This window comes from Tympanuchus pallidicinctus, unplaced genomic scaffold, assembly GCF_026119805.1.
Source record: "Tympanuchus pallidicinctus isolate F22 unplaced genomic scaffold, pur_lepc_1.0 scaffold16, whole genome shotgun sequence".
NCBI lineage: Eukaryota > Metazoa > Chordata > Aves > Galliformes > Phasianidae > Tympanuchus > Tympanuchus pallidicinctus.
The window spans coordinates 18,268,387-18,290,820 of record NW_026294679.1 but is presented as its reverse complement, the minus strand read 5'-3'; the positions used below and the strand labels follow the sequence as shown (position 1 = coordinate 18,290,820).

The following is a 22,434-nucleotide window of genomic DNA, read 5'->3' as shown; positions in this document are numbered from 1 at the left end:
ACAATACAGGAGTAATAAGCATTTCTATTGACAGTTAGCCTTTTGCAGAACAGTGTTTGCTAGTCACTTGGGAGCCGAAAAGAGCAGAAAAAATCCCTAGAGAATCATCAGGTGAGCATTTGGGATAAGGGGTAAATATTAGGGTGCACAATATAGGGTTGGATGTGAAAAGATGAGGGTGCATATTGGGACTGGCTGGAAGAATGTGGGCATATGGATTTGAATGTAAGCCCATAAATTATCAGGCATATGAGCAGATGGACTGGAAATTGAAGAGGGGCCCATGTTGCAAGGCTGCAGTGGTTAGGAAATTAGGTGTTGGATACAGATAATGAGGCTGTTGTCACCAGGCTACAGGGATCTGGAGAATGGGTGCTGGACATATGTAAAACTGGGGAAGTTGGGATGTGGGTGAACGGACGTAGGCATGGGTACGGGGATTAGGGTTAAAGGAGAGGAGCCTAAGGGCTAGGGAACCAAGCAACAATCCCAGCCAATCCTGAATTTGTCCATCTCAGTCTCAGCTGTCCGAAGGGCAATCAGATGGGCCCACGTGAAGCCCCACACTTTCCTTTCCACCACAAAGCGCAGTTAGAGTGCAGCTGGGCTTGTTTTCTTTGTTTGCCAACCAGTGACATGGAAAACATTTGTTGACTCAGAGAGCTTTTTGTCGACTGATGTGTTTGGTAACTTTGTCAGATGTGACTTGTCCACACGGCTCCCCAGAGACGGGATTTGGGAAAGGGGAGGAGGAGGAGGCGACAGGGGTGGAGCTGGCATCCAATCCTCTCCAATACCACCATCCCATTGTAGTGCAAAACAGAAAGGAAACAAAACCCGAGAGTGAAAGAGGAGCGTCAAGCGTCAGAGGAACTGGTCTGCCATTCGGGTGGCGGGGAGGGGTGAGACTTGAAGTTTTATTTTTGTAGGGTTTTTTAATTATTATTGTTTTTGTTGTTGTTGTTTTTGTTTGCTTGGGTTTTTTAGAAAATTGGGGATTTGTTCTTTTTTTTTTTTTTCTTTTTTTTTTTTTTTCCTTTTTACAGACCTTCATGACAAAGCATAAAAACACAGTTATATTTATATATCTATTTATATATTTCTTCATTTCGTCGGTCGGTTTGTAATTGTTGCTCCATCCTCCTGTCTGAGCTGATTGTGTGTCACAGAAGTTGTGGGTGTGAGTGAGGTTCTGCCCAGCTCTGGCCTCGAGGGCACCGCGCAGGGCGCAGCCAGCGCCAGGAGCCATGCCGGGGGGTGGGATGAGGTGCGTGGGGAGTAACAGAAAGTCACTTGGTCCTTCTCGTGTGTGCCAGGTAGGCAGGGCTTAGTGCCACCGTCTCTGCTCTAGCCAGGCTGTTCCTTCTGTCCTGGGAAACAGGGCGACGGTCACCGGTTACGCATTCTGAAGAGTTCACCACAGAGAAGCGTATCTTTGGGGATCAGTGTTTAGTGAGCAGCTGTCTCCCTGCTTCCCCCTGCCCGTACCGCTCCCAGGAGAATGGGGTCCCGCAAGGCAATGGCTGCCAGTTCCCCTCAAGTCTTGGGAGCGCAGGAGGTCGAGCTGTGCCGAGGTGCTGCTGAGGGCTCCTGAGGTGCCTCAGGGTGCGGGGGGATGCGGGGAGAACGGGGTTCTCAGTCTGGTATGGCGAGCGCTCGGAGCGGTGGAGAGGGAGGTGTGCTGCGGGGGGGCACGGCGAGGCTCTCTTCACCTTCCCAGGGGCGGAGGGATGGGTCAGACAGGTACAATATGGAGGCCTAAGCTGTCACCCTGCAGTTTCATGTGGTTTCCATGGTAGCTAGTGGCGGTCATAGGCAGCGGCAGCAGTGGGAGGTGCGGAGCCCCGGGATGTGGCACTATAATAATAAGGGGAACCTGAAAGTTAACACAGGAGAAGAATGGACTGGTTGAAAGGACAAACAGTAAAAAAAAAAATAAATAAAAAATAAAACAAAGAAAAAAAACAAAGGAGAACTAAAAACAAAAGAAAAGGAAACGAGGAAAAGGAAAGGGAGCAAAAGAACGAACACTGGGGACTTGGCTGTGTCAGTCAGTGGAGGCTGGCCAATGCCATGCTTCAGAGAAGAGAGGGTACAAGGCCCCTGGGTGTGAAGACCCTCTGTGGGAAGGTGCTCTTGGCCCTTCTGACCATCACTGAGGAGCTGAGAAGGAAGCATCAAGCACTGAATAGAAATACCCCACGCTCGTGTTGGGGGCACCAGGGAGGTGCTCAGCACATGCTGAGTAAGGTATGGTGGGCTGGTTTTAAAGGCAAGAGAGGAAAGGGAACAAAATTACTTTGTTTAATACTTGGGATTTTCGTCAGGTGAGAAGCCCTCTAGACAGTTATTGAATGCATGTTAAATAGTGATCGATTATTAAGATTGCATTTACTGAGGTTTAACGGCACTGGAGTAAAATGTGCATCTATTATCCAGTTGTTAAACCTCCGTAAAAACGTAGTTAATAATCACAGCTGATTTATTTTACGTATAATAAATATCTTCCTGTTTTCTTGCAAAGAGTTGTTGTGTTAGAAGATATGATGAGAAATTTTTTCCCCTCTGCAGAAAAAACCTGGCTTTTTCTGGTCGTATTAGAGTCTCTACAGATAGATATATTCCTGCAAGGAAACTCTACTGGCCATTGAAGATGCAGTGCTGAAGGCTATCTCCCATTCTAGGCAGTGTTCTACTCGGTCTTATAAGAACTCCCACTGGAACTCCAGGTCTCCAGAAAAAGCCTCTGGGGTTAGTTTGGGAGAGGAGTAAAAGCTCGTCTGGGTTTTTGATTGGACCTTGAATAGATGCTAATTGCAGCTGGAGAGAGTAATGGAACTTGAATTTAGCTTCTGATCTGGTCTGGGTTAAACTGTGGGTGCAGCCCGAGAAGACAGAGCTGAGCTGGAATTCTGAGCGATCTCACGGAAGAATTGGCTTCAGAACGGATGCATGAGATCTATGTACTCATCTAGACACTGGACTGGAGAGTGAGGAAAAAGGCCCTTCGTCTGGTCAAAGACTTGAAAGCTCTTTCCAGAAACAAACAAACAGAGAAAAGAAAACAAAGAGACAAACAGAAGGAGCGCGAAGCTGGGGGTGCGGTGGCAAAGAGGTACTCACTTAGTAATGCAGGGTTGCTGAACCGCCAGGCCTCATTGTAGGTTGTGTACTGAGGGTGGCTGTAGGGGTTCCCTGAGAACTCGCTCCCTGCAAGAAATCAAGGAAGTTGTGAAATACGGCGAAGGAAGTAGATGTATGTTTGCTGCTTCATCTAGCCCATGCTCGTGTTGAATCCATATGCCATCAGGAAAACTAGTGCATGTCGCTTCCTTGCTCAGCTGGGGCTGTGCCCTTCAGCTCACCATAGGTTTTGTGCACTCTGTGTGCAGTGCTGCTTATCTGTACAATTAAACATCAAGAGATTGACCTTGGAATGAAGAAGTTAGTTTAAAACAATATATTTCAAAAGTACAAATAATAAACAAACTGGTTTATTTTTCTTTGCCTTCTGATTTCTGATTCTCAGGTTGTAGTATGATTGGATATGCAAGCTTTTTCTATGTCTATCAGCTTTCTTTTAAATAGAATCAGTGTCAAGAAATGGCACGGGAGCTTTAAGGTACGCAACTAAACTCCTCAGAGCCAGCAGGGCTGTTGCTGTCAGTATGTATGGCTAAGTTTTGTCTTTGGGCTACTGAGGGTACAGAAGCATATTGTTTGAGCTTGTTATTGGTGCTGTGCTGAGAGCAGGGTAGGATTAAATACAAAACAAAATAGAAAACATATGAATCACTCTTTCTTTCTTGTTCTTTGATGATGTTAGTCATAAAAGTGATTCAGAGGCCCACACTTATGATTAATCAGTGAGTTACAGAGAAAACTTTCTGTATTCCAGTTCTGGAAAAGAAATTTCCAATGGTTGTTACGTTAGGTGCTGTCTTGAGTCTGGAAGACGAGCTGGGCTATGGATCTCTCTTCACATTTGGCAAATAAGGCCCAAAGCACACTAGTTGTGAACTTTGTGATCTAATAAGACTCTGAACCAAGATTTGAATGTTGTCATCTTAAATATTTTACTGTTTTATAGATGTCTGTGCAGGGCTATGGGAATTATGTTTGGGAACTGAGTAGGTATGGTATTGCTTTCAAAGTAAATACATCTCCCAAAACTTAAAAAAAAAAAAGTCATTATCTGACTCAATTTGATGCAGTACCAATGTGCAATGGGTGACATCTGAAAGGCATTATGTGCTCAAAAGGCAATGAGTGAACAGCATGACATGGCTTCTGGTCTGCTCCAAAGGGTGTGTGGAGAACAAAGAAGTGTTGGGAGAGCAGCTGGGGTCCCTGCTAGGTGCCGTGGAATAGGAAAAGGAGGCAGTGCAAGATGCGCTGGATGCCTGCGTTGCAATTACTGAAGAAATGTCAATTAAATACACTGTAATCTCTGCAAATCTCCCTTCACAGGAGAGTTAAAGCAAAAACCTGTATTCTCACATGGCAGAAGTGAAGTCTGTTGAAGCTGGTGTATTTGCAGTGATTTAAACTCGAGGAGAATCTGTCTGGCTGGGTCCTTTAAAGGTGCTCAGAACAATAACCAAAGCAGCATGTGTGTTTCAAAGCCAATTGCCATCCAAAGGTCCTTTACAGTACTTTTTAGTTTCAGCATACAAATGTATTTCATATGACAAACCTTAAACGTTGTTTTAGTGACAATAATTCAGCATGTTTCCATATCTAGAAACGTTCTGCACTGAAAATCCCAATGGGTAGCTGGGAAGGAATAGGTGAAGCCCATTGTGATGACTAAGATGCCCTGGAGTAGGATACAAAGGCAAAAAGCAACGCGCAGTCCAGGTTTACCTCTCCCACTAATGACCTGTGGGGTATAGTTGGATGAATTCGACCCCCCAGGAAGCAAAAAAACCAACGCAGATGGGAATTACTGCTTTGAAATGCCTCACAAAGAGTTAACCTCTCTACATAGAGAAGTTCTGATGTTTCAGGGCTTCTGTCTCACTTTCTTCCCAGTTGTCATCCTAAACTGTTTATAGCAATTCGTAAAGCCCGGGTTAAGTAGAGGAGAAAGAGCCCTGGCTATGGAGAACCAGGGAGGAGAGAGGGCAGCCACTGGAAACAGTGTTTATTGACGAGGAGTGAAAGCATGCATGCAGCAGGATAATGAGCTTTTGAGCTCAACTGTGACCAAGAGGAACTGAGCTATCGCCTTCCCTGATCACTAATGAAACAAGTGTAATTTCCTCATCAACATTGGATTCTGTTTAACGACTCCCTGCCGTTGCCATCACCAGCCCTCTGCAGGCTCTGTGCTGCTCTATGAAAACTGCAGTTCCTTTCAGAGAATGCTCACTTCACCAAAACTGTTTGCAGAGTCTTGATGGCCTTTCTGGGAAAGTGGAAGAAGTGAGCGGGGGATCGGAGTGCTCTGTTACCTTTGCAGGAAGCACTTCTCAGATGCACGGATTTCATCCTTCTCTGAGTGACTAACACTGCTTTTTCAGGTATGCATGCAGGGACTGCTTGTTTCCATCCGTGTCCATCCAATAACCTGAAACTGTGGGCAACTGCAAATGCAGGACGTGTATTTTGCCACATCATGTGGGTTGACCTCCGAGATACTGGCATGCATGACTGACCGTGTTGCATGGATGTACAGCTAATGGAGACAAGCTCTTCTCTAGACCACGTGAGGAGAACTCCAGTGAAGGGCTGTCGTGGGTAGAACAGAAAGCTATGGTTGGACTGGTCAGTCTTTTCAGTAACTGCTTTCCGCTGGAAAATGCTGTCTCATCGAAATGGAAATGTTTTGCATGAGCTTGTCAACTCAGGGGAGTTTTGGAAGGAAAAGTTCAGAAATGATTGCAAATTAAAACAAAGTATTATGTTTCAACTTCCTTGTTTTGTTTCATTCTGCTTTTCTCATCTCATTTAATTTCCTTTCATCTCTTCTATTATTTTAATATGTCCTGACATCTAGAACATGTTGTCATTATTGAAATGTTTCATCCTGATGTTTGCAAATTGAACAATTTCAAGATTCTGACTCCTCATTCCAATGCAAGATGAAAACAAATGTCAAAAAAATCAGAATTTTGAATGAGTTGGAAATTTTGCTTTCTATCCAGGTTCTGCTTTTAGCTTAGAGCCTTTATTTAGGGAAAACAGAGCTTCTTTCTCACGTCCGCTTATAGCTGGACAATGATGCTGGTTTTCCTGTCACCTTGCTCTGTATTTCTGACACACCCAAAGCACGGGCTCCTGGTCCTTTTGGCCCACAGGCACATAGCAAACCACTGGTGACGTGCTGCTTTGTTTTCCCTTTGCAGCATGGACGCTTAGCAGCCAGCACAGCGGATCGATCTCATGAGGCCCATATTCTGTGCAGTCTGCACTCTGGGAACCTTTACTAACAGTATTTCTTGGTATCTGTATTTAAATCTTGGTACGTTCAGACTTCTAATACAGAAACTATGAGGCATGAAGTGAGCCTAGCGGGTGGTGTGTTCAGAACAAATCAGGGAGGTAGTTTTCACACAACACTCAGTTAAGCTACAGAACTTTTTGCCATAGGCTGCTACAGACATTAAAGGCTTATATTGGTTCAGGAGGCACTGCTTGAGATTATGGAAGGGCATTTTGTCCAGAGTGTTTAGTATTAAACAGGAAGATACTAACTGCTTTAGAAAGTGCACGAGCTGCAACTCATTGGAGGCAGAGAGATCTTTCGAGAAAGTGCTGATACTGGCTTGCTTTACTCTTACACTCTTCCCAAGATTCACTTTTGGCCTCTGATAGAGAGCACTGGCTGAAGAGTCCTGCGGCGTGACCCATTAGAGCTGATCTTATGTTCCTCCCCAGGAAGCCACTTCATCTCCAGCTTGTTGGCTTCCGTCACATAAGAAGACAGGAACAGAAGGGCTGCCAAGCTGGGGCTGCCCAGCAGGGCCTGACCAGCACAGCCAGGACTCGGTGCTATGTAGAAAGATGCAGTAACTAATGCAGGATGCCCAAGCAGGCCACAGGAAGACTTTCCATGACTGAATCTGGGCATCAGTTTTAATGTAAAGATGTCTGTTAGACATGGGTGATAATCTCTTTGGAGTATACGTAACTCAACTTTCTTCTTCATCATTCTATTCCTAGTTTTTTGGGTTTTTTAATTTCAGTATCTGTGTGTTTTTAGAGGCACTCTTGTCTTACGCTAATTAGCCTCTGCAACAAATCTCCTGTTCTTGGATAAATGATCCCTGTGATTAGCAGTCTCAAAATCTTTGTCCCAGTTTAGGAATCAGTAACACCCCTGTATTGAGGGTGTTAAAATTACATAGCAGACACTGAACATGAGATCTTGTGTATTAAAAGTTGAGAAGAGCCTGTGGTTTAGAAATAAGTATTCAAAGAGTCATCTGTTTTAGTGCTACCAATCACTTCTGTATGGCATGACCTATGAACTATAACTGACGTGTATGTTGTAAACTGAATCTGATTACTGTTACAGAGTGCTTTTTAAAATTGATTTATATCATCATAGTGCTCCTCTGATTCTGGAGCCAAGTGGAGTTGAAACCATCTCTCTGAAAAACTGTAGAAGGGGATGCCCTGGGTTTTGCAAACACTGCAGCACCCCAACAATTCAGCAGTCACCTATACTGAGGGACTGAAGGCAGGTTACAGAGGGTACCCATTTGTTATCTTTGCCTGATCTGATAGTCGCAGCATAGTCCAAGAGTTTTTTTTATATGTCTTGGGATCATATGCAGTAGTGGGCATCTTGCTAGCTGTGGAATGTGACCATAGTATTAACTGTACTTTGTGATATATAAGCAGTGATTGGTTGTTTAAAGGTGTTAAGGCTGACCTACAAACATCCCCTATTGGTGATATTTTCACTGATTAACTGTGCTCTGCAGCATGTGCTTGTTTAGTTGGCTGTTTCAAGGTTTGGATGAGGGTTAGACTAGACTCACAAACTGTGGAAACCATTTTGCAGTGATCTAAAAGCTTTCTGTTATCAACTTTCTGCTGCTACACTTCGCAGTTGCTGTCTGAGTCATTCCTCTGGTAGCAGAGGTTGCAGAACAGTTTCTACCCGCTCATTAGCTATTGCAGCTCCCATAAGCAGAAATCAGTGGCAGATGAAGTCCTGAGCTACTGTGGCTGAGAAATGAAAATCCTTGCCTCTTCATTTATCTGCTTGGGCTAGCTGTCATCTGAGAACTGGGGAGTAGAGACTGTGGGAATAACCTTCTCCATTTTTCAAGGGTAAATGATCCCCTGAGCTCCCCATACCCTGGGCAGTATTACTCAAGACATTTGCCAAAAGAATGTGTTTCTTCCAAGGATTTGAGTGGCAAAGGAACAGTTTGCCTTGCAGTGTAGGATTAGGTAGATACTTTCTTGAGCTGAAGGCGTTGTCATATAAACGGAGAGTGGGTAAGTTGTTGGCTGTTGAAAGTGAATAGTTAGTTTCTCCTGAAATGCTGTTAATCATTGCTGAGCTCTTAGCTAGTCCAGGCTGTGGACAGTAGGTCTCCAAAAACTGCAGGTCTTAAATTACCGTTGATGGTTTGCAGTTTGAAGCCCTGCCTTTAGACAGATGTAAGTTGTTACCCTAAGTTAGTGAACAGCTGAATATCCCGAGCCACGAGCAGTACATAATAACCTGCACGGATCATTGAAAAATAATTACATTAGTTAATGAATACTAAGGTTAATTAATTACCAATTAATTGGTACAGGTTATAGATAGCTAGTTGCCCATAGCAGCAGTGAATCAGTTACCAGGGGACAGACATACAATGCAAAATGGGTGGTGAGCTACTTTGGTTATAGGCACCTGACATATTCTTTGTGACAAGAATAGACTTCAGTGGCAGCAAAGCAATAACAAAGCCAACTGTGAAAGCTGTTACACTGCTGGTATACTGTTCAAACACACGTGCACCATTATTGAATTCTGGACTTACCAGGAACCATTCCTGCCAGAGTTGAGGTTGGGTAGCTGCCTTGTCCAGTTGGGGGAACATGGGGTGGGTAGCCAGGCAAGGTGGTGCTTGCCATATCACGACCTGAAAAAGGAAAGAATCGGAACAGGGGATCAGAAGGGATAGGATCATCCAATATTGATTTGATATCGCTTTTTACCCCACCACCATTTGACTAGCAGTCTGTTGGGCAAGAGCTGTGTGGCCTGCGGCACATAGATGCTGACCTTCCTCTGAAAATTTTGGGGAAAGACTGTGGCGCTTTTGGTCTCAGGTTATAAGGATGAATGTTAAAACTTTGCACTGTGAGGCTCAAAAGAATTTGTTTACGCTGTCAATTTTTTTTTAGCCCATTAGAAATGTTGGATCTGTTTTAGCTAAATCAAAACGGCCCTAAGCTTCACAAAGAATGGCAGTACACTAATGGCCAGACTAGCTGAGGTCCCTTCTATAAGCAGTCGATGCCATTCCAAAAATGTGGTGATGTTGCCTAAGGGCATGGTCGATGTGTAAGGCACTAGAAAGTGATCCAGGTGTTTTCTGCATCTGTCTCTGTTCCCACTTCTTGCTGTTCACCTGCTGATACTTTTAGGCAAGTCACTTCACCTGTCTGCGCTTCTTTTTATGCTGCAAACTCTTTGGTGCAAGGGCACATTCCCAGTACATTCGCACAGTGCCTATCGTGAGATCAGTGCTTGTTGGACACCTTCCAGGTGCTGGTGTGATATATAAGAATGGAATTGTGCAAATTAATTTCAGTCTCACTTCATTTTATCACAGATCCAAGTTTTTGTTAGTAGTTCTCCAAGTCTTGGTATCTTGTCTCCACCAATGATGTAGAAAGGCGTGTGGGCCAAGTGGATGATGGTAGTTTATTTTTCATCTCATAGGAAGTGCAGCTGGAGGCTTCTTGGTTGATGCCAGAGGCATTTCCTCATTTGGACTGGTTAGCCAGAAAATGGGCCAGCCAGAAGGGCATTTTGCTGTTAGTGCTTATTGCATTTAAATGAACTGAAATCATTTCAAAAGCTGCTGGGAGTTTCAAGCCAAAACCAAACCAAACCAAACCAAAAAAAAAAAAAAAAAAAAAGACTAAATGAATTAAGATAATCTTTCCCCTGCAGCTGCTGGGAGATTTACAGCTCAACATCCAGCGCTGTCTACTGAGATCTCAGCCTGTTCTGCCGTCCAAAGCCTTTCATGTTCCTTATGTTCCTTAGGTGAGCTGTAGCTCACCAAAAAGTTTGTGCCAATTGTTGCTCCTTTCTGAAGAGATACTTATTCTTAGAGAGCTGGAGTCTGATTTGCCTTTGGAAGTGTGACAGTTTAAGGAAGTCCCCCTGACACCAGTGGAATCACTGGAATTGTGCTGGGATGTGTGATGGGAAGAATAAGAATTGCTTTAGCTTGACTAAGGCAGAACAGTAACTGATAAGCAGGCCCTGGAACAAGCATGGATGTTGTCCGGGGTGTCAGAAATAAGTAACAGTTACATGGCAGAGCGAAAACATGGAAAATCAACATGGAGAATGACCCCTGGGGGAGGAAATTTCTCCAGAATTAGGTGGGCTAAAGCAGTGTCATTGCTTTTGTAGATCTTGACTAAAGGCTGCTGAGCTGATTTGCTCAAGAAAAAAGAAAAGTAAGTTCTTTCTCCCTCAAGAGATTCCTGAGCCACAGCTGACATTCCCAGCTCACTTTGAGATAATGGCCACAGAACTGCTAGGCAGAGATCGAGCCGCTTTCCAGCCGCTCCCCAGTACTGATAAAAATAAATATATATGGCTTTGAGGATTTATATCCTACACTCTTCTACTCTTCTCAACCACCGGCGTTGCTTTAGTGATGTGCAGATGCACATTAAGCAGTATGACTAACGCCTACTAGATGTAGTTCTTTCTTTCTCACATTCTTTTAAGGGAAGAAATTTTTGTGCTTCAAATTCATGTATTTTTGGTTTTCTATATTCACTAGTCTGAGATGTAACGGCAGGTGATGAGTGAGAAAACAGTGTCACTGAAAAGTTAGAGAGAACATTATGTAGTAACAGGCATAATTAATTCACTTTGACACTTCCATTCAAGTGGGAATACGTACACACTCACTCTGCTACCTGATCTGCACTCATATGCCCCTGTGTTTTTATTCAGATGTGAGCTTACAGAGGCTGATTTTCAAAATGCAGTGTGGAAGATTTGCTGGGAAGTGATCATCTGTCAAAATCCCAATCTTGTAGATAACAAACAAGTACAGTATCACTAATGTGAGTAAGATCCTGCAGAGGGACTCTTAAGTATTGCTACATAGAAGCAACCCCCTTCCACTGCCTCCTCTTGTTGCTACCAGGTAAACAAGATTATTAAATTCTTGCACTGGAGGGCTATGGCAAAACCAGCATTTGTCCTGCTTTATAGCATGTTTCCAGTTCTAGTCACGCTTCTTTCTCCTAGAGCCTTCTGAGGCTCTTCTCATCTTTGTCACTCTGCCTTTCTTTGAGCTTTTGAACATTTTCTTCCAAGTCTAATTCTCCACAAATGTCCTAAAGCAAGTTCCTCTCCTGAAAAACAGTGCCTTCTAGCTTAGAAAGTGGTCATATATGACAGCATCCCCACTGAACCACATTGTTGGAGAGATTTTGTCAGTATAAGCCCTGGCTTAAAGGAATGCCTGGAGCTTAGGGGCTCTTTTTGGCTGCAGTAAGATTTGGACAGTGTTATGAACACAAATTTCTTTTCTGTAGTTGCTTGCTACTGTCCTACAGGGAGGTTTGGAAACACAAATGTCATCTAAGAAGACAAAGGCAGGATGTTAGGTCAAAAGAGAAAAAAATGATAGGAACATGAAAGAGGCAAAGGTAAGATACGTTTCTTGAGCACTGTGGAACTGTGTCTGCACTCTGAAGAACTTGCCCAGATTATGTTCTTTGGCAGTGGAGTGACAACACTCTCAGTCGTCACCTAAAAAGATTGCCACTATTTCATTCCAGCCACCTCTGAGCTTCTGCAGCAATGACAATTCAGTCACCTCACACAGGAACCTCCCCTGTACCTACCTTAAACTCCGCTCTCCTTTCTCCCCTCCAGCCTGCTGCTCCTAAGTGCTCCATTTTTGCCACCTACTTCTGTCCTTCCCTTGAAGGCCACCACCACAGGTCTGCATTCACTTGACTATAAGGCTTCAGAGTCTCTAACCAACCCTTTCTGGTCATGGCATAAAGACCATGCCTTTTGTCTTGACTGCCTGGTCTATCACGTGAGGTGCCAGTGAAGCAGCTGCCTCAGTGCAGCTCACGGTGTAGCTGGGGTGCTGCTCACCTACTGACTACATACTGCTCTCTCTTGGTAGCTTTCACAAGCCATGCTGAACAACCATCCGGCAGTCTCAGGGCTGGCTAACTTAGTCAAGCTTCAATCATCTACCTTAGGCTAGTGCACAGAAGCCTTGCTGGGCCCACTGTACACAGGGGCGTTCTTGTTATGGAGACAATGCAGGATTTTGCTGTACAAATATTTCCCTACTAAGCCCCAAGCCCATCCAAGTGGGACACTTTCTATGCTTTTACAGCTTTTTTTCCCCATTTTATTCTGCAAAAATGAAGGACAGGCATGAAATCTCCCTGTGACTCTCCATGGAGCTGAGAACGCATGCTGCATACACAGAACCAGAACACCGTTGCTCTGCTTCCCACTTGCACTCAAAGAGCTTGCAGCATTTACTGGTCTCCCCATCAGGTGAAACTGACCCCCTTGCCTGCAGCACCCCCGCTGAGTTCGTGGCCAAGGCCGGTTACCTGCTATCAGAGGCTGGCTGCTGGACTGCCCAAAGTGGGCACCATGATGAAGGAAGGCACTGTAGCAAGGCGTGGACGCATCGTCTGAAAGGGTCATGTGGAAGGGCTGAAGCTCAGCCTGCCCAGAGCCGACCGGCGTGGTGGGGGTGAAAGGGGTGAGAGAGGCTCCATGAGGCTCTTGCTTTATACTGAGGGGAGAGGAGAGGTTTTCTGTGGTAGGGTAAGGGATGGACACAGACAGACAAAGGGAACAGGGGGAGGAAGAGGAGGGTGGGAAGGGAGGAGAGGAAGAACAAAATGGGTAAATGAAAATGAAGTGGTTAAAATCTACAGGGAAACTAATTTAAAAACAAAAATAAAAATAAAAAAGGTTAGGAGTAGATCAGAGGAGCCAGTGCTGAGACAACAGCAGTAAATGCACCCGGGGGCTAGGCTCTGACTGCAGTGATGCCTCTGCAGGGCAGCAGGGTACGAGAAAATGGAGTGCGGTGGCAGATGGGAGGAATGGGATGCAGGGGAGTGTGGGAGTGAACATGCGGGAGAGGGAGGACAGGAAGAAGCGTAGGGTTGGGAAGGAGAAGAATGCTCTGAAGCTTCTATGCTCCCTTTCCTGCTGCTTTCTCTTGCTCACATGACGATGCTATGCTCGCACGGTTTGGCCCAGGGAATTATACCCCTTTGTCTCTTCAAACCCAAGGTTATCTTCCCTAGGAGAGCGGCATGGTTATGAGCATCTGTTAAAGAGGATGCTCGATGTAATGGCCAAAGCTTGTCAAGTCAAGCTCCTTAAAAGCTTTGACAAAAGAGGAGCAGCTGAAGTTTGCAGTGGTTAAAATGAAAAACTGAGCTGTGCCATTAAATAGGTAAATAAATGGATAAATAATCAATTAATCTTTTTTACAGTGGCACACACTCAGTACTGCCTCTGGTAGTTCCTAGAGCACAGTGTTTCTAGACAGATAGGCTGATGAACAGATAGAATTGAGGAGAGAAAATGTGGGAAACTTGTACAAGGTCTCATTTTCACTGCTATTTGCACTGGACCTCCATTTCTGATGTGCAGATTTGCACAAGCACAATAGATACAGCTCTAAGTTGCTCCTAACCGAGCTCCCAGAAGCAGGTCTGGGAACTGTAGAACACTGTGACCTAAAGCATGGTACTGCACTGTTGGGTCAGCAGCAATGGAGTCCTGTACTTAAACACCTGAAAGAGAAGCATGGATGACATGCTCGCACATGGTCCAAATCATCTCTCAAACCAACTACCCAAAGCCAATTAATAAAAGCCATCTCTCTGCCTTAATGGCAAGTCTTGCTAATGGTATGTAAGTTAGTTGTGGTGGTTTTGATTTATACAGAGATACAAACGAGACATATAATTAGATGATAAATCTGGCCTCATTAAAGTAGAACTGGCTTTAACTGACTCTAGGCACGTTATTGTGAGGCTGCAGTGCTCACCTAAACAATTAAGGGCTGGGCAGTTTCTGTCTGTGAATACTGTTTATCCTGAGGCGTTTGTTTCCAAAGGTTTGTTACCTAGCAAAAACGATAATTTTCCATCTGTGTTCTCCTCCAAGTGCCTCTAACCTAGATGGCCGGCAAGGATCCATGAGCTGTGAGACTCCTTTGCAGCAAAGACATATGGTCATGGGTCATTTGACTACTAAGGATCAGTTATGGCCAAAAGATATGCAGTTCCCATTTGTTTAGATTATGTATTGGAAGCCTCTGGTATGCTCAGTGGGGACTGTTGTTTCTTCTCCCTTTTTGCCATTGGAAGTTCTGTCGGGCAAGGAACTTTTCTTAGGGATGTGATGAACAGAAGCTGGAGTCTGTGGTGATTATTACACAGTTAATTAGTGTAACCAGAGTGAGCAGCACATCAGCTTCCAGGCACTGCTTTTTACTACTGGATACTGTCCTACAGTCCTGCAAGTGAGTCTTTGTAAGCCAGTGCCCAGTCAGTAGATGGAGAACCCCCAAAGCTGTTTCTCTTCTGGCTCTCCTGTCAGATGGCAAGAGAGTGTACAGATCTAGCAAAATAAACGGGAGAAACCTCAGTTCTGAGCATTCTGCAGTCTCCTTGCTGCTCTCTGCGCTGTGCAGGAGACGTCAAGTGTAGGGAGCTGCTGGGGAGAAGATGGACGCGGGAAATGTGGGTGGGCAGAAGCAAGAGGTGCTGTGGGCAGAGGTTAATCCTGTTTGCACAGCCCCTGGGCACGTTGGGTTTCCTAGTCCCTCCCCTGCTTTATTTCTCTTTTAAAGCATGGAACTTTCAGCTATAATCCTTCCTAAACCGTGGCATTTTTCAGGCGCTCTGTGTAAGTGAAACCATAATCTCTGGTAAAACAGACCGCTTAAGCTGCTGTAGCATTAGGACAATCTGATCCAGCCCCTGGATTTCCGCTCTGCCCAGCCACCACAGAGAGGATTTCAGCCTGAAAGGCTGCCTAAAGCCCTCACGATGGGAACAACAGTGCCAGGCCTTGCCTTGCAAAGCTGTGCAGGGTTAAGGGACCAGAAGCTATTTGTCCCGGTGCTCTGAGGCTATTAAAGCCCCTGTCAGGCTCACTGCAGAGATGAGCCCAGCCTTCTCTTGAGCACATCAAGGCTTATGAAGAAAAATTCCTCACACCTTGCAGATGCAGCACCACTTAGTGCAGGGGGATAAAGAAGTCAAGAGCAAGATGGCAAAGAGAACTGGGACATAGTGCTGCTGAGCACTGCTCTCTAAGAAAAGCAGAGAGTAGAGGAGGGCAAGGTGAGACAGCAAATGTTTGCACAACCACACCTCAGACTTTTACATGTCTATTTGTATGTCTGTCTTTCAGTTTCCACTCTGCAACTGTGTGGACATAGTTTATATCCCATGCAGTGTTACTGGTGGATGGCACTTATGAATTTTACCCTTCTGTTGTCCAACTCTTCACTGACTGAAAGCACCTGGATTCTGTCTCTGATATAACCCCACCCCTGCTGTGCTGGAATAATTGCCCCAGCAGTGAGTTATAGCTTCAAACTGTGTCAGTACCGATGACATCAACTGATTGATCTATCTATCTATCCACCTGTGAGTGACACAGTCCCATTTTTCATTTTAACCATCTCAAACTTCAGCTGCACCGATTTTGTTTTTACTTCTGATTTTCTCCAGTCTCTAATAATTCTTTTTGTATATGGGAGGAGAACAGGGAAAGAAATTCTGTACGTGGCCTTTCCTGTCCCAAGTCCTGCTAGGGCCCGCAAACCAGCTCTCCTGGCACTTCTGAGTCTCATGGGAGTCCCGTGGTCAGATGGTACTGGGGATGCCAGGGTATCTAACAGTGTCTTACTAGTATGGAAATGGACCTGCAAATGGCTGGGGGATGGGATGAGGTACAGCCCTTCTCCAAGGGAGCAGAAATCTATTCATCTTCCAGACTCCTTTCTTCTAAAAGGTACACAATAGCCTTCTTTCTGAGCAAACAAATATCACCCAATGGGGTGGGGGAAATTTGGAAGGGTCAGCAGGGTGTGGATATAGCTGGAAACATAGCGGAGGACTACATATTTTCTGCATCTCCAGCTCCTTTCTTTCTGACTGTACTTGCTGAGTTATGGCTGTTTTTCTTCCTTTCTAACCCTCTCCTCTGTTATTCTGGCGGAGAGCTAGAACCAGTGATCTCTGGCCTAAATTCCCCCTGCGAATGAAGGGATTTTGGCCAGACAGGGTGAGAGGAAGATTCACAGCTTTGGGTTCCTACAGAGACTCATCTCAGCTTTTATCGTGCTCTCTGCTGCTGAAGGGAAAGAAGCAGGGGGGTCACAGGACTGGGTAAGCGGCTTGCTTTTCACTGCTGGTTTCCTGGAAGATAATCTAGCTGCCTTTAGTGCTCCTTTTCTTTGCAGTAAAGGAAGAATATCAGGATCTGGAGGCACATCCCTCCAGAAGAGTTGACCTGAGTGCTCCCACTTGACAACACTGCACACGGTCTTGTTAGTGTTTGGAGTCCTTCACCTTTTCCTGCTGTCTTTCTAAAATATTTTCATGATCTCAGTGCCTCATACTCTTTGGAGCACGTGTCCTTACGGCATCCCCCAGGGATCAGCTTAGTCTGCGAGGAGCTCAGCACAGAGAAGATGTACGCAAGGTCATGCAGGAAGCCTGTGTCAAAGCTGAAGCTTATCTCAGGTGGTTTGGGTCCCTTTGCTTGTACCCACCACTGAAGTTTTCCATATTTACATTTCCTCCGTGCTGATAAATTCCTTAGAAAGGTTTCAGTGTGACAAGCAGAACGGGAGGGGGTTCTCAGTGTTCATGAACTGTGCTTTTATACTACAGTCAGTGGAGTTGCATTGCTTCATCTCGTGAGAATCTTGCCTCAGAAAAGTCGTGCAGAAGACCAGGCTGGACTAATACAGCCTGCCTTGACTTTTGCTTTCTGCCATGTCAGAAGAACCACTTTTCCTGGCTTTATTTTGCAAGAGCATTATGCAGGTGGCACTGAAGATAAAAATTGTCTTTTTTTTTTTCTTTCTCTGTATTAGTAACAGACCTTTGCTAGAGCACCTAGAAAGTATGCAAAAACTAACCTACTTCTCATTGTACGTTTCTTGCCTTCTCTTTAAACTCGTGCTGACTGGAGAATAAGTTTTTCACATCCAGGTTTTATTTAGTTTCTGCAAGATCCATCCAGATTCCTAGCCCAATACTTAACTTGTGGATTGATTAAATATATGCTTAAAGAAAAATAATAATAATAAAAAAAAGGGATTGAAAGAATTACTCTTGGATTGCTTTCCAAGAAAGTAAAAACTGTTGACACCATGATGTCAAATTTTTAAATCCACTAAATCCCATTTTTTACCAAACTGAATTCTACAAATCTATATTTTTCGTCTGATCTAATTAATTGCTGCTCTCCATGTAATCTGGCATGCTGCCCCTGTCTGTTTCTTCAGAGAGAAACTGACCTTTCATAGCCATCATACCTAGCTAAACATGGAGCTGCCTATGACCTGGACTTAATCTTTGAAACTGGTTGAATATTGTTAATGTTGATGTTAACTCCACTGAAGTCAACTTTCCGTGGCTCTAACTACATTTGTTTGCAGAGGGAACTGATAGAGGAAGATGCACTTCAAAGTCAGAAGGAAAAAGCTGTGCCTGTACGTTTGGCACACACAAGTTCAGTGAGTTCATCCTGTTGTCCCCTTTCTTGGGTCCCAGCCCATTCGGGTGTTGCATTTACACATTACAGTCCACCCACCGTAAGTGAAGCATACGCTCACATTCCCTGGCAGGCAGGGACTTAAATGTTACATCTTAAACAAAATGCTTTTGAAATATATGCTGGGAAATGTAATTAGAACAGAGCACATTATTTTTTCATGCAGTTCATACAACCAATAGGTGTCTCCCCAACTTTCATCACAAGGGTAGTCTGCTGATCAGAAAGTCGGATGGATATTTCTGGGGAGTCCAGGGTAATCCTAACCCTACAAAGAAGGGCCAGAGGTTGCCCTAAGCTCTCCGTTTCTCTGAAAGACTGCAGTGGGCAATTTTAATTGTACAAGCAGCCGGCCTGGTTAAATCCAACAGAGTTGATGGAGATCAAAAGTTATTAACATCTGCTGACAGCTGTTGCTTAACTCAGATATAAAGCACAGTCTTTGCTGTCAGTGAGCAAATATCTACATCCCAGAAATTTTCATCGTAGCCAAACTTATTTGTTCCTTCATTTAGCCTCAAAAGAAAAGGCAGAAACTGAATTGTGGGGAAGTCTGTGTAACTCGTCTCTACAAAGGAAGTCCCTTTTTGTCACAGCGTGTGGCAGCCTAAATGCCACCCCTTGCTAAGGAAATTGGACAGGGATTGCCAATTGACTGCGCTTGCTGTAACGCTTATGCTAATTAAGGAAGGCATTATTTCCTTCAATCCCATCCATTTCTGGGTTCCTCAACTCACTGTGCTTTCAGGTCCATGAGCTGCCTTCTTCAGCATCATAAAGTTCTTGTTAGCGAAGCTTCCGTTGGAAGCATGGTAATAGTTCGTGTGATTCCTGCTTTCCCCTGCTATTTCTGTCAGTTCCAGGGATTCATCTGATCATCCATCACCCTCGGCCATTTGGTCTCAGGGAACAGCAGTAACGCCTTTTGCCGTTCCAAATTCCTTAACATGATGAGAAGATATTATCTCTTTTTAGATATGGGAAACAGCTGATGAGATTTAGAGGCCCTATGAACTTTTGCCACTTCTGCAACTCAAGTAGAGGCTTGCAGCCTCCTTGCAGAAGCAAGCACTTACTTCAGAAGTGCAGAATGTGGAACTCGGTGCCGTTCCTCATCCTCTCTGTCCCTCATCTGCAGCAATTCCATGTGCTTAACTTGGCACATTTCCATCCTCACAGAAAATGTCTCATTTATTAGTCCTTTATGGTGGGATCATAACAATCACGCAGCAGCCGTGTGAGTGATTATCATGGTCCATTTTTGGGACACTGGGGCAGCCAGAGATGTGCCTAACAGGCTGCTTGGCTGCTGTAGTCATGATAGTGAGCAGCAGGCTGCTGGTCTTCATCTGGAAGATTCACCATCACCAAAGCCAGTGCGCGGCCCTTGGTTCGTTAGAGAAGTCTTGAATCAGCTCATTCAAGCCTTCACCAGAGCTGTTGCTCACTGGTGTCAGAAGCTGAAGGAAATCAGAGCAAGTGGAAATTTGCACCATATGAACAAGGAATGAACCCCCTCTCAGTGTAACAATAAAGGTACAACTGAGTTTAATGGTCAGTTTCAATCACTATTGAAAAAAGCAAGCTGGATTAATCAGTTTTGCACTATTTGCACTATTTGGCTCTTTTCTAAAAGGCCAAGTTTTAGGATGGTAATAAGTATTTAGACAAATACAAAATTTACAGTAAGCGTGGTTGTTTCATTTTTTGCCAAGTAGGTGAATTGCATCTGTGCACATTTGTTTAAGCAATTATGGTGTTTAACGTAACTTGTCTTCACATATTATTATATGGGAAAATAATGAATGATGAGTCCATATTATTATTTTATTAGATTATTAACTTTTTTTTCTGTGTGATTTGTGTCAAGTTGTATTTGAATTGAAATTAGAATTCAATTAAAAACAGTATTTGTAATTTATTTGTGCTAATTATATAAAATGACTGTAAGTTTCCTGACTTGCCAAATATATTGGAACAAAAAAAGGCAAGCCTTTCTAAGCAAGTTTTGCATTAAAAATGACATTAAATGAAGGAAAAGATATGTATATATATGGAGGAAATTGAAGTGATTAGAGAACCTGATTTTAGAACTAATAGATCTCATCCTTTCACACCAAGTTTAATTCACTCACTGACAGAGGAAAACAAATGTCCCTGCTTTTTCAAATCCTAGTTTGTTTCTTACTTTTGAATGACCTGGTTATTGAGCAGAACAAAATTCTCTTCAGTTCACTCACTAGGCTGAAACGAAGGAAATATCATCTTTTCACCTTGCAGGAGGATAAGGTCCTCAAAAGCTGGTTTATCATTTCAGAAAACTTCGGGCGCAGGTTTCTAGCCAGCCACTTATCCGTGCTTAGCATCCCAACTTTCTTAAAACTTTCAGGTGCTGTTTAACTACTTTTGCATTACTTTTAGACATCAAGTAGCCCTACATCCAGTCACTAGGATGATTTTTGCATGTTGAAAATAGTAACTGAATTTTAAACATTGATGTAATGTGATGAAATCTGACCCCATGTCAGAGATGAAGGCCTGGCAGAAAGTGAGACCTATGGAACCTGTGCTTGTTTGGTGCCTTTGTCTGACGGATCGTGAGTAGTTGTTGTCATTATGTATTTCCCAGTGAAAAGGAAACATTTTCTATACAGAGCCTGGTAGCTGGTTTGGAGAGCGATGAAGATTTTAAATTATACCTGTTCCTGTTTATAGAGACTAACCATGGCACAGAGGGGCTCATACACTTCCTCACAGGAAGAGAAGTGCTCGCATATTCCCATTGCAGTCAGTGTTAGAAGTTGCTGATGTGATTTTTTTTGCTTCCTTTTCTTGAGCATCACTTTTGCCTCACTCCTCTTTGTAGATCACACTGTTGCAGTGGGCTGGAAAACGAAGTCTATTTAGTTAAAACTGCCAGGATTTAATGAAGTCCATTGTATTTGATTTCCCACAGTGCTGCCTTTCTACTGGATAGCCTCTGGGCTAGCTCCTGGAGTGGGAAAGGGCTGTTCACAGCTATTTCTCCAGAACTAAGTCTGGTTTGAAGATACCTCACTTCAGGCACATACATTCCAAAAGACACAACTTCCAGTGGTATTTAAAGAGGGATCTCAAAGGATTCTAGGCTCTGTAAGCAGTTTCTGCTTTTAAAGTACTCCTGTTGTTAGTGACTAAAAACTGAGCTTCTCTGCTCACCTCTGGGGTGTTATCTGCTGGGCACTTCCCAGAAATCAAAGTCCTGTGCAAAGTGCTGGACAAAAGAAAGCTACTGAAGTTTTCTGCCTAGCCCTGTACAGATTTATACTGCCTGATCTGTTTGCCTTCAACAGAAATAACTGAAGTAGAAAATCTCTGATCAGCAGATGTCTTGTCTTAGTGTTCAACTGCATGTACGTGCCTTATACTGGTATGTTTAACTTCGGGTCTTTGCTTCTAAGAAACCTGACTGGTTTCCAGAGATATGGCCCAAGAAGCTGTCAGTTTGACTGTCATAGACACGCAACATGAGGCAAGGTGGAGCTGGCTCACTGACCTGCCTGTGCAGGAAGAGATGAGACCATGTTCTCAGGCAGCTTTTAAGAGCTTTCTCTCTGGTACTTCATGTGAAAGTTGCAAATGCCTGCAGTCTGTTCTCTATAAAGGGCAGTAGAAACATGTTTCCTGTCCTAGGAGTTTGTATGACCAGAACTTGGTGACTAGAACTTTGGGGAGAGCTTTTCTGCATGTTGGGGAGGTGACTGCCAGCATTTCTAGCTATCAGTTCTATGAAGCACACAGACAGCTAAAGGAATTTTAGCATCACCTGTACTTAATATTTCAATTACTTATTATTGAGGTTTTGATGTTTGGAGGGGCACGTTCTTAGATCTGTGAGAGCTGAGAGAACATGCTCAGGCATACTCATCATGAGCCAGAGAAAGGAGGACTTTCTCTAAGGTCTTCTGAAAGGGCAAGAATCCAGTGTCAGACAGCTTTGGTTTGGAAAGAGCTAGTGATACCTTTTCTGCCTGGGAAGACAGAGCTGGGGAAACATTCTTACATCCTGAAATGACTGCACACAGAATTTGTGTGCTGTATGGGTGGATTTGTTTCAGATATCACTTGGGACAAGAGCAGAGATATATTCAGAGCTAATATACATACAGTAGCAAACCAGGCAGCCAGCAATTCAGTACGCACTATGATGCCAGTATCCCTTCTTGAGAGAGGGAGCTGTGAATTCCCAGCCTCTTTCTTGGCTCCTGCCCAGAGGTGGATCAGGAGGCAGCCCTGAGTTCCTCACCTCTCTGGTCCTTCCTTAAAGCACTGCCCATCCCCGCAGCAACATATCATGAATCATTCATCTTTAATAGATTATGCAAATCAGGGATACTCGATCAATGAAGATCAATAATTGCAACCATTTAATTGCCAACAAA

The 22,434-nt window shown here is 44.1% G+C and overlaps 1 protein-coding gene and 1 long non-coding RNA gene across 13 annotated transcripts in view; one reads left to right on the top strand and one right to left on the bottom strand.

The window, feature by feature from the left end:
* The window catches only part of LOC128078179 (uncharacterized), a 314,575-nt gene that overhangs the window by 106,212 nt on the left and 185,929 nt on the right, over positions 1-22,434 (top strand). The gene's annotated exons all lie outside the window — the stretch shown is intronic.
* PAX2 (paired box 2) overlaps positions 999-22,434 on the bottom strand; it is an 85,188-nt gene continuing 63,752 nt past the window's right edge. For 4 of the 12 annotated variants that reach the window (XM_052678123.1, XM_052678127.1, XM_052678124.1 and 1 more), the window contains exons 8-11: positions 12,799-13,008; positions 8,991-9,092; positions 3,124-3,210; positions 999-1,857 (exon numbers count right to left, since the gene is read on the bottom strand). In XM_052678123.1, the coding sequence (XP_052534083.1) occupies positions 1,736-1,857; positions 3,124-3,210; positions 8,991-9,092; positions 12,799-13,008 (521 nt within the window). In that variant the 3' untranslated portion in view covers positions 999-1,735. Of the gene's footprint in view, positions 1,877-3,123; positions 3,211-8,990; positions 9,093-12,798; positions 13,009-22,434 lie in introns of all 12 variants that reach the window. The other 8 variants (XM_052678125.1, XM_052678130.1, XM_052678132.1 and 5 more) reach the window with 3 other exon arrangements.